This window comes from Cystoisospora suis (assembly GCF_002600585.1).
Source record: "Cystoisospora suis strain Wien I chromosome Unknown contig_612, whole genome shotgun sequence".
NCBI lineage: Eukaryota > Apicomplexa > Conoidasida > Eucoccidiorida > Sarcocystidae > Cystoisospora > Cystoisospora suis.
Window position 1 is genome coordinate 1 of NW_027153413.1, and position 10850 is coordinate 10850.

Here is a 10850-nt window from a genome sequence, read left to right on the forward strand (position 1 = left end):
CAGACTTTGGCGGGCATATCAGTTACTAGCGTTGCAGTTGTAGAGATCAGCTGTACCGTTGGCCGGATGTATGCACGTGGAGACGTTTTGCCGCCAGATGACACACGTAATAGAGACAGAGAGGTAGGCGGCAATACGTCTGGAAAGAAGACGGATACGCTGTCAAGAGCGCGGCTGTTCTGTAGAAATCCCGAGGAACCGTCGGCGGCACGTAGAATGGATTAGAGCCCTGTTATCCCGTCTTTTGTTAGGATTTGTGACAACAATTCTTGAAAGGGCACCTATCACTACGCCATGAGACTGCGAGGAGTTCCTAGAATGCATTGTAGCCGCCAGTCACTAGAGGACTGGCACGGGTCTGTATCACTCAAGACCGGTAATAACCCACTACCCGCAGTGGAGTCGCCATGCTACTGTTATCAGGGCGGCCAGGCGATTCGAGCTGCTGATTAGGACAGGGCTAAGATGAACCATCGAAGAGCCGCTAGGAGATAGCTGACTCCAGAAAGACAAATGAGAAAGCAATCAGCATCAACGAAAGTACGAAGGTAGAAAAACCACGGAACGACACGAGACCGCCACTGGAGTTGGCTTGCTATTTTGTTTCCTCTGACATTCGTACCGCAACAGTGCATCCAAGGAGAGAATCACAGAACCTGTCTGCTCCCATTCCAAAAGAATCTTGGTATTTGCGGAAAGAACGACTTGGGCAGCTCGCTCGGCGGTCAAGCGAGAAGAAAGAGTCACTCTGCCTGGGTGATTGCGTCTGGATTTTAACTCGCTGAAGCCTCAGGAGATGGACAGTCACTGCTTTTCTGAGGAGCAGGAAGGTGTGCCGGACGGTAGGTGATTGCGGGTGTTGGCGGTCCTGTTGGTCGTAGTGAAGTTTGCGCCTGTTTTGGTTACTGTGTTGTGAACCTGTTTCAACAGAAACGGCGCTCGTCAGTTGTGTGGACAGTCCTACGAGGGCAACTTTCGCTTTCCGTGTGGCAGAACTGTGCGCTAACTTCAGTCTGTTTCCAGTTTTCCGCCACTCGCGTCTAATTGGCCGGATTGTTTTAGGTCACTCCTGTGAGCTTGAGATAATCGAGCGTAATACTACGTCACAAGAGGAGCCCCCTGGAAGGTATCGCCAGCACGTGGGCCCGCTGGGGTGCAGGGCTTTCGGCTGCAGCCGAACCTGCGGAGACAGCAGGGCTCTTAGAAGAGCTCTTCCAAACCCTCTCCCACTCGCAGCAGGGGTTGACACCGGTCCGCTAGTTGATTTCCAGACCACACGTACAGGTTCGCTTGGTATTGATCGAGAGAAAGCCGCTTACGATGACGGCCCCGTCTTTTACTGAGCACCTTATCGACGTAGTGCCGCCCGCCGTTACATGCCCCAGATGACTTGGGGAGGGCTGTGTTGCCTAGACCATGTCTCAAACAGCTCCCGATGACAATGCAAGAATCGAAGGATCTTGGAGCCGGCTTCACCTTCGTCCTGCAGATTGTAGAGCTGAGCAAGAATGCTGCTCGCTAGTTACATGCCGTGCTGAGAATGCGTCACACTCAGGCCAGGTACTCGTTTCTCAACAGACCAGGTTTCGCTGAGACGCGAGGCTTTTCGACCGGCTGTAGCAGGCGCTACATAACCACACACACAATGCCGCCATGAGTTTTCCCGTCACCTGCGTCTCTACTCCGCCCCTACTGCGGTGCGCGCTGTCGCTCTTGCAGTCGCCCTCCTTTTTGGGGTAAAGGCACTATATCAGCCGAGGTTTGTCAGGAGTCCAAGCGGCTCCGGGGCTCTGGGAAGATCCTAGAAAAACCGCAAGCTGAGACGTTCAACTATCCGCAGTGCAGTGCGGGTGCGAGCACTGAAACCAAGGCCAAACCGCTGAAACTGATAGCCAGAGGCGGAACTGTTCAAACGCCGGATATCGGACGCGCTGGGCCTACCCGTAGTGGAGCAGCCAAGGACCTTCCCAACGTCTGTGTGTACAACGAGACGATACCTGCAAAAGCAAAGTACCGATGCAGCCGCCCCCTGTTTCGATAGGCGTGTACGTGTTCCGTGTTTCTGCGCCGTTCCCTACAGAGGGGGGGGAAGCGGCTCTTACGTCGGCGAAAGTGGGAACAAGGGAGTCAGAAAGGCGTCTTCTTGTCTCGTGCAGAACTCCCGTATTGAGTCTGCCCAACTCAACCCCGCAGTACTTCACTCGAGTAATCTTTCCCTTTCTCCTTAAACTCCTGGTACAAGAGCGAGGTCGCTCACGCTCATGACTAAGCTGGCACCATTGAAAGAGGTCCACCTGCTTGATACCTACCTACCCTGTGTCCAGCAGGGGCTTTATTTGAGGTGCAGGCTTACGATTCTCCCTTGGGCCAACCTTTTCAATGCAAAAGCTACTAGCACACCATTCCGGTCATACGGCAGTCTCACAGCGGGCTTAGATGCATCAGCTGTCACGACGGCCGGGTTTATTCGGGAGAGAGCGGCGCTGGAGTCGGAGCATTAACTAGTGCCTGCTTCGGGTTCTCATCTGTCTCCATCCCTGTGCCACTCGTCCAGCCTCTCCTACTACGCCTTCCTCTTGTGCTACTGAGTGATGACAGCTGCTCGTTGATTCTCACATGAGCTCGACAGTCTCTATAATGGCGCTCACGCAGTCCACAGAAAACAGGCTGAACACGAGTGGGGAACCAGCTTGCACACTCACCCGGGTACAGCCTTGGAGCCCGAACAGTCCTCTCGAACGTCGAAACCTGATTTGACTTCGGTCTCCTCCTCTCTTGCCTTCGTCTCTTCCTCTTCTCTGCTGTGGCCTGTGTTCATCCCCTCTCTGTAATCTTTCTTGGAAGAGAGATAAAAAGCATGCAGACGGACAGGGGGCTAGTCTAGGAAATCAACTTGTTGAAAGACAGGTACCATTCCATGTCTAAATCGCCCCCTGTGTGGCTCACTTTCTGCGTTCCTGGATCACCTCTACCGCATGTTCCACCCTTTCGTTTGTCTCACCTCCCGCTCGCTGCCTGCAACACATCTTCTCCGAAGAGGCGAAAGAGGAGCTGAGCTCCAAAGGCTTAGCGAGATGACAAAAGCCTCTCGAAACAAGTGTGCAGTGGCTACCTCTGGCGCCCGACATTCTGAAAGCTCTCTGGAAAAGCTCTTGTAGGGGGGGCTGCGAGGAGAAGTGGTAAGAGGCGGGTTCTGCAGTCTGTTGCCTCTCGGCGGGACCAGTCAGAATGGGAATTCCCTCCTGCCGGCTGACCCGTCAAAACGATATGGGCGAAAGAGGGACATGGGGACACAGTTTGGAACATCGCCCGTCTGGATCTACCGATCAGAAGCTACGAAATTACCTATGAAGAGCGGAGCCACAAACTGGTAGCGACGCTGAGTGGTTGTTTTTCTCGCCACAGGGCATGTGTGTCTTTTGAGAGTTGACAGGAAGCAACGCTTCGTGAACAATCTCGGCCAGACGAGCTGACTGAGACATGGTTCCAGCATAGGCCAACATACAAAGGTTCGTTAGGCTGACAAGGAGCGCACGACCCAAACAGCAAGCGAGTTTAGAAGAGAGGCGAATACTTTGGGGAGCCACTGCGAGACGCTCGGGGAGCTGAGAGAGGTTAGGGACGAGCTGAGCAGGAAGTCACAAAGAACCCGTTTGTAAGAAGGACCCCTGCACAGCTACGCACGGACGGAAAAAGCTTAGAAACACCTGGCTCTGCACAGCATCCTTCCGAGTCCTGGGTGACCCGTGTATCCTGACGCGGGGGAAGAGGGGCAACTCCTGCCTTGTTCGCCGGCGAAGCGATTGCAGGCTGTATTGGATTGACTGCATGGGCACGGGTGATGCCGCATGCAGGAAGGCGCTTGGGCGGTCGGCTTTCAGCAGCCCGCTGTTTCGTCGTAACTCTTCCACCTCGGTCTGTTTTCGTTGTAGCCGTGTTGCCGCTCGAATAGTCTACACGCCTCGCGGCCTGAGGGGTGCCGGTAGAATGCCGAACACCTCAAAACACATGTCACAGATGCCCGCAGCACATGACCTGACATACCTGCAGACGCTGCCGGCGGGACGATGACAGCTCCGTAATAGACGCCGACTTACTGTCCGGACTCGAGCCCGAGCGAAATGCAATGACTTCGGCTCTACATTGCCTGACGAGCCTCTATTGGTTCCGTAAGCAACACGATGCTCGAGTGTCCACCACGTGGAATGCATGTTAACATTCAAACTAGCTTCGAGGGCTGCTGGCGGAATTCCTGTTTTCATAGTTCTTCGGAGGAAGACGTCGGCCACAACCTCCGGATCCCCGAGCACAGGCGTACAGTCGCCACGGCCGGGCGAGAGCCCCGTTTTCTGGTGGGTTGGGGACGAGATCACATGGAAGTGTCGCTCGGCTGAATAGAGGTCTTCTTCCGCAGCTGACTGCTGCTTCCCCCAGTCACCTCGAAAAACTAGGTGTGCAGGCGCAGCTTACGACCCTTCGGCGCTAGAGTCTCGGGCCTACTCAGGCGCCCTGAGCTCGGCCCCAACGAAGCAGACACGTTACTAATTAAACTGGACGAGCCTGAAACACCAGCGGCGGTTGCCGGCCCGCCACGGACTGTCTGCGTTAACACACGCGGAAGTCCTGGCTGGAGTGCATCCTGGAGGAGAGGGCAGCAAGCCGGTGTGGGGCACGCGAGAAGCGGTCGAATGGAAAGCCAGTGGTTCGCGTTGGAGGCGCTGGAACAGTGAGAACTCTTCTTCCCAGCCTTACCCAGACAGGGCGGCTGGACCTGGAGGCTGAGCATCGCAGTCGAACTCCTGCGGTGCAGTTCGAAGCCGACTTTGAGGATATGAGCCTTTTTGGAAGATGCGCGGGCCGTCGCCATTCCGGATGAGAACCGGGATTGATAGGTGCGCAGTTCCATTCGCTGGCGTGCACAGTGCAGCGGCCATGACGGGCAGCCAGGAGGAAAGAGAAAGAAGCTATAGAGAGCAGCGTACAGCGCCGAAAGCCTACTGAAATCACGAGTGACTTGATTGAAGGCGGAATAACAGAGTGATACAAGAGCAGAATGCACACGGAGGAGCCCGAGAGTCTGATTTGGTGAAGGTGTGCCAGCGAGCCGCTGAGATCTGTCTCAGACAGCTCAGAGAGTAGCCTGGAAACCATAAACGCAGACGGAAAATCAGCAAGTAGCGCAAGCACAGAAAGAAAAAATCCCTCCCTATTCCACGCAAACCAGCAGGCAGGTTCAGGTCAAGGCCACTCCGCACTCCAATTCACTCGTCTCGGGGGGTCTTTGCAATAAAAGTCACCAGCAAGATCGTTCGCGGGGACGCTTCATGGCTCCTTCTCCAGGCACAAGGCTGAACACGATGGCAGCGAAAAATGCTTCTCAACCAGAGTTTCCCGTAACTCGAGTACGTTCTGGTACGGTCTCATCACCCGTAAGCGTCTACATATACCTGGCCTTTGAGCTGTTGCTCTCAGGGTCTAACAAAACCTGTATAAGTGCGTCTGTCCGTAACGGCTACTCGCGCCCGGGTCGGTACAAGGACTCCAGCGTACTGCGAAACAATGAACGGAACACACCTGGTACGGTCGTCCGCGCATTGGTTGAAAGTGCTGGCTTCCTTCACGAGACAAGTTGGGTTATTAGTACGGGAAAGACGGGATGCGAGCCCAAACTAGTTTTGGAAAAAATGGTGGCTCGGGCTTCCTCTGCGAATGCACTCGAATCTCGCGGAGACAAGACAGGCTAGCTAGGAGGCCAAAAAGTACTGAAAAAAAAATGAAGAACTGTGGCGCGAACTCTGGATTGCCGCGATGTCACGAAGGTGACATTTCCTCGCCTGCAAGTATCATCAGATGCAGGGATTGACGCACAGTCAGGGACTGACTGCCTGACAACCTGACCAGACAAAAAGGAACTGTGTCAGTATTGCGACCTGAGGATGAACCGTTTGACAGGGTCCGAGTGTCAGCGCGCGCCAATGTGGCTTCCGCCAAGGCCTGGGTTCTTCAATGTATCAAGGTGGTATTTCCTACCCATGACTCAGGTGCTAAGAATGAAACAGTTCCATTTCCTGGTGCGTACACTGTGACCAGCACTTCTTTTTCATGCGCAGGCATACGGTTCTGCCTTGGCTCAATTGTCTTCGATGAAAGTCAAGGTGCCTTTCTCTGCGGCTACTTCATGTGCGCCTTCTACTACCATTACCTCTGTCGCGTATACTTGACTCTTTCATTTGGCTCGTCTCTCGCTCTCCGGCTAGACCTCTCCTTCTTCAAAGACGTGAAAAAGGGGTTGAGTAAAAGGGACCACGGCATCGTCAGAAGGAGAAACAGGTGTGCCACGGCTACCGTTGCCGACTGGACGCGGCCGGGTGCCCAGTCTCCTCTCGGCGTGCGTCGTAATGCGAAAGGGAGGATACTCGGGTACAGCATCTGAACAAGCGATTCTTGGTCTCACTTTCTCTACAGGTTATTTTTTTTTCAAGGCGTAGGCGTCCTCCAGGTCTACCGCCCTCCCTTTCTGTTTTCCTGGAGTGGTGGCTGTCCTTCACTTTCGTAGACCGTCGTCTCCTCTTTTACTAGTTAATGCATGTTTCTCTTGAGCCGTCTCCTGTGTGGGTATTTACTTGACGAGGGAACGGCGACTCTGCGGACTGGCCGCTGGCAGATACCGTGGACCGATTATTGTAAGTTTCCCGAGTGGGGACGCAGAGGGGAAAAGTAATGAAGCCGAGTTGATCCTTCCCGCCGGCAGCGGTCAGAACGGGACTTAGTAGTAAATCACCTCTGAAGTGCCGCGGCCACAAATTAGTAGCGGACCTGATGATCTGTTTTCCGTGACGGGGCATTTCTTCTGAGAATGAATTGGAGGCAAGGCGGCGTATAGCTTCTCTGGCAGACGGGCTGGTTACCGAAGGACACGACGCAGGTCTTAGATGTAGACCAATCTACACACGTTGGTTTGGCTGACAAGGAAAGAATGACAAAGACAGTAGGCGAGTTTAAAAGAGTGGCTAGCAGTTTTGGGCAGCGAAAACTTCGGAGCATCTGAGAAAGGTCAGGGACGAGCAGCGGCAGGAGGTCACAAAGAACCCGTTTGTACCGAAGGACCACCTGCAGAGCTACACATGGACGGAATGGAAACACCTGGCACTGCACAGCATACTCCCAGACCTGGAAGGAGACTCCCGTGTCTTGACTCGGGGGATGAGGGGCGACTCTTGTCTCCACTGCCAGCGAAGCGATTGAAATCTGTAGTTGATGGACTGCACGGGCCGGAGCGATGCCGCCGGCAGTAAATCCGTTCGGGCGGCCGGCCTTGAGCAATGCGACATTTCGTCGCAGTTCTTCCACCCCAGTTTGTTGCCACTCGAGCCGTTGTTGACGCTCGAACAGTCGGTACGCTTCGCGGCCTGCGGGGTGTCGGTATGAAGCTGAACACCTACCAGCACATGACACAAATACCACCAGCAAGTGAGCTCAACATACGTTTGCGACGTCGCTGGTGGAAGCGTGAGAGTTTTGTCGTATAGAGATCAACTTACTCTCCGGATTCGATGAAGCGAGCGAGATACGCCGCCTTCGGCTTTCCCTTCCCTGACGGCGCTTCTATTGGTTCTGCAAACAACACAGAACTCGTCAAGTGTCATCCATTAAGGAGGAACGGCTTACCCTTCAGACTACTTTCGCGGGCTGCTGGCGGACTTACTGTTGCGACAGCTTCCTCCCGAAACGTCGGCCACTACTTCCGGGTGCCCGCGTCAATCTGGGAATCGAGGTAGAGCAGAGGCGTACAGTCGTCGCAGCCGGTCGAGGGCCCCCATTTGTTGATAGAGGTGCTCCGTTGCAGATGACTGCTGACTTCCAGCAGTGGGCCGGAGAGAACAGGGTGCGGATGCGCAGCCTGCTACTTTCCTCGGCGCTGGAGTCTCCGGCTCAGTTGAGGATCCTGGGTTAGTCGTCTCTGAGGCAGACACATTCCTGGTGATATTGGGCGTGCCGGAAGTGACAGCCGCAGTCGCCTGCGCGCTATGGTCGGGTCTGCGCAGAGACGCGGGAAAGCCCCGTGCTTGACTATATTCTGGAGTAGAAGGCTCGAGGCCGGCGTGCGGGACGGAACGCCTTGCCGCGGGAAACGCCAGGGCCCGGCGTTGGATATCGTGTTGACAGAGCAGTGAGAACTGCTCCCTCCGCGCCCTCCACGCGGCTTCGTCAGGAAGGTGCGCACCATCGTAAGAACTCTCGGGAAGTCTGATAAATCCGCGTTTGAACGCACCACCATTTCCAAGACACGCGTGGGCCGTCGCCATTCTAGACGAAGCGAGGGGCTGACAGGCCTATTGAGAACCCCGGGGTGGTCTGAGGAGAAAGCAGGATCACAAAAGAGACATGAGAATCGGAAGGGCGGAGCCCACGACCTGGCCTCGCGAAGGTGTGCCAGTAGTAACGAAGCCGAGGAGATCTGTCGCAGATCGCCCAGAGGCTGGCCCGGAAATCTCTGAAATGAAGGGAGATTGAAAGTCAGCCAGTAGGGCAGGCACAGAATCACTCCGGAGAGCCTGGGTTTTCCAGACAAATCAAGTGAGAAATTCTGCTCGAGATTCGCCACCCCAGGACAGAGGCCACGCAGGCCGGCGAGCGGCGCCAAGCCACGGTCGCCGAGGCCGCGAATCCACTGAGCGACCGTTGGCGGCCAGGTGCCGCTTGCTGTCTTGCAGTATCTGGCCCAGACTGTCGGGAAGTAGTCTCGACCAGAGATCTTCAAGGCCGATAAGACTATAGTGGCGCTGCCGGGCTGGTCCTCCGGGACGCCTCCACTTCAGTCACGAACATGGCCCACGCGTGAACGCTCCTTGCTCGATACCTCTTTCATCAGAAAGAAGGCTGAAACAAAGCAACAGCGCTACGCGGCCAAATCCCTTTTCTCGGGTGCGTACCAGTACGGTCGCATGTTCCAATAGTCGGCGCATACTCAGTTTTCTCGCGCCGCTGCTCACAGGAGAGCCCAGCAAAACCGCCGCGAGGGTTTTGCTTTTGCCAGATGGTTGGTTCCTCAGTAAAGCGTATCTCTCTGCAGTGCCGACTCCAGTCAGTCGGACGAGGCGCTGTTTGCGCTCGCTGCATCAGTCCTTTCTTGTGGACTTCCGATATACAGAGACCGTCTAACTGGGCCCGGATACTTCGGTAGGGCACTTCCGATCTTTCTGCCCAGAATGGCTTGATCTTTCCTGACGAGACTAAGCTGACACCAACCGAAGGAATCACACTTGCTTGATGCGTACACTGTGTCCAACACGTTTTTATTTAAAGGCACACGGCTCTCCTTTGGCTCAACTTTCTTCGATTCGAAGCTATCGCTGCGCCGTTCAGTTTATAGGGCAGTCCGTAGCGTGCTTCGGTGCATGAGTTGTTGAGACCGCCGGTTTCTCTAGACCAAGCTGCTGTCGCGTCGCAGCATCGGCTATTGCCCCCTTCATATTCTCAGCTACTTTCGCGAGTTCCACAGCGGTGGCGGTCTCTTATTAGACAGTCGGGTGCAGAGCGTGCCCGAGTTTATCCTTGTTGTCTTCTGTAGTGGGGAACAAAGTTAGGGAACCGGTCAGCTGCTAGTCGCTGGCCGGGTTTCAGGGCCCCGCGGTACCCAAGATCCTCGCCGTTTCCCCTAGCTTTTTGGGAGCGAAGGTACGGGAGACGTTCTTGGCAGAGTTCGCGGTGCGGTAGTTCGATGTGTGTTAGCCGTGGTCCTTCCTGCCGAGACACCCTCGGATCGCTCGTATGCACTATCCTTGTTGCCGAGAGTCGATTACGTACACACATACAGAGTTAACCAGCACCTCCATAGGTACATTTTTGCACAAGGCTTCGACCTGAACAGTTCCCAGACGCCTGGCCACAGCCATATGCTGGGAGTGCAAGCGCCATTCCAAAAACCCGTTGCTACTGGTTGGCGACGTTCCCTACCACGGCGTGGTATCCTGATTTCAGTACAAGTTTTGGAAAGCACGTTGCCTCCCCGACTCTACTGATCAAAGAGTAGACATCCCTCGTGGTGGTGCCATTCTGTAGTCTCCGGCCATTCACAGAATTTTGTCTCCTTTCCTGTACAGTGCTCCCCTGCACGCTTGGCGAGTGCAGGTGACGCTAAAGATTTCGTTCGACAGCCGACCCAGCTTCTTTACTTCGCACAGAGTGGCCGGAGAGGATATAGTACGCTTTCGGGTACTGGACTGTCGGCAGTATCGTACGACTCTGCTGAAACGGTAGTGCTTCTCTTCCTTCCTCCAGGGAAGACATTCCTGACCTCTGCCGGGATCAGCGCGAAATTGATACGGCGTCTCCTGAGCTGCGGGCTCCGGTATGTTCTTCTCTTCACCAGGGCGGTTGGTTTGCTGGCTTCGTGCATGCCCCATGACAAAGCTTTTCCTCTCCACGGCTGGGGCAAACGCCCCCCTCTTTGTTTGGAGGAGCGCACACGCTAATACCAATCCTTGTTTGAACTTGGTTGCCACTTTGCTCCCTGGCCGCTTTTCGCTGGCGGCAACGTCGAGTTACGGCGACCAAGCGATGTCGTCGCCTCCGTGTCGCCGCGGCAACGTCGAGTTAGGGCGACCAAGCGACGACAGCACCTCCGGAGACAGACAGCAGTTTTTGAATGAAGCACACCCCAGGAAGGCCAGCCAGCGAAAAGCGGCCAGGGAGCAAAGTGGCAACCAAGTTCAAACAAGGATTGGGATTAGCGTGTGCGCTCCTCCAAACAAAGAGGGGGGCGTTTGCCCCAGCCGTGGAGAGGAAAATCTTTGTCATGGGGCATGCACGAAGCCAGCAAACCAACCGCCCTGGTGAAGAGAAGAACA

The 10850-nt window shown here is 55.2% G+C and overlaps 2 protein-coding genes across 2 annotated transcripts; one reads left to right on the forward strand and one right to left on the reverse strand.

The window, feature by feature from the left end:
* The first annotated feature begins 151 nt into the window (after positions 1 to 151).
* CSUI_001523 (uncharacterized protein) lies at positions 152 to 1055 on the forward strand. Its single transcript, XM_068061729.1, has one exon. It carries the CDS (start codon positions 295 to 297, stop codon positions 451 to 453), a length of 159 nt encoding a protein of 52 aa, XP_067926292.1. The 5' UTR covers positions 152 to 294; the 3' UTR covers positions 454 to 1055.
* A 311-nt stretch (positions 1056 to 1366) lies between these two features.
* CSUI_001524 (uncharacterized protein) lies at positions 1367 to 5870 on the reverse strand. Its single transcript, XM_068061730.1, has 3 exons — positions 2703 to 5870; positions 1942 to 1997; positions 1367 to 1614 (listed from the first exon to the last, which is right to left on the reverse strand). Exon 1 carries the CDS (start codon positions 5149 to 5151, stop codon positions 4606 to 4608), a length of 546 nt encoding a protein of 181 aa, XP_067926293.1. The 5' UTR covers positions 5152 to 5870; the 3' UTR covers positions 1367 to 1614; positions 1942 to 1997; positions 2703 to 4605.
* Between the last annotated feature and the right edge of the window lie 4980 nt (positions 5871 to 10850).

Excerpts from the sequence above, each read along its gene's own strand:
- CSUI_001523 (XM_068061729.1), top strand. The coding sequence starts at position 295 with ATGAGACTGCGAGGAGTTCCTAGAATGCATTGTAGCCGCCAGTCACTA.
- CSUI_001524 (XM_068061730.1), bottom strand. The coding sequence starts at position 5,151 with ATGGTTTCCAGGCTACTCTCTGAGCTGTCTGAGACAGATCTCAGCGGC.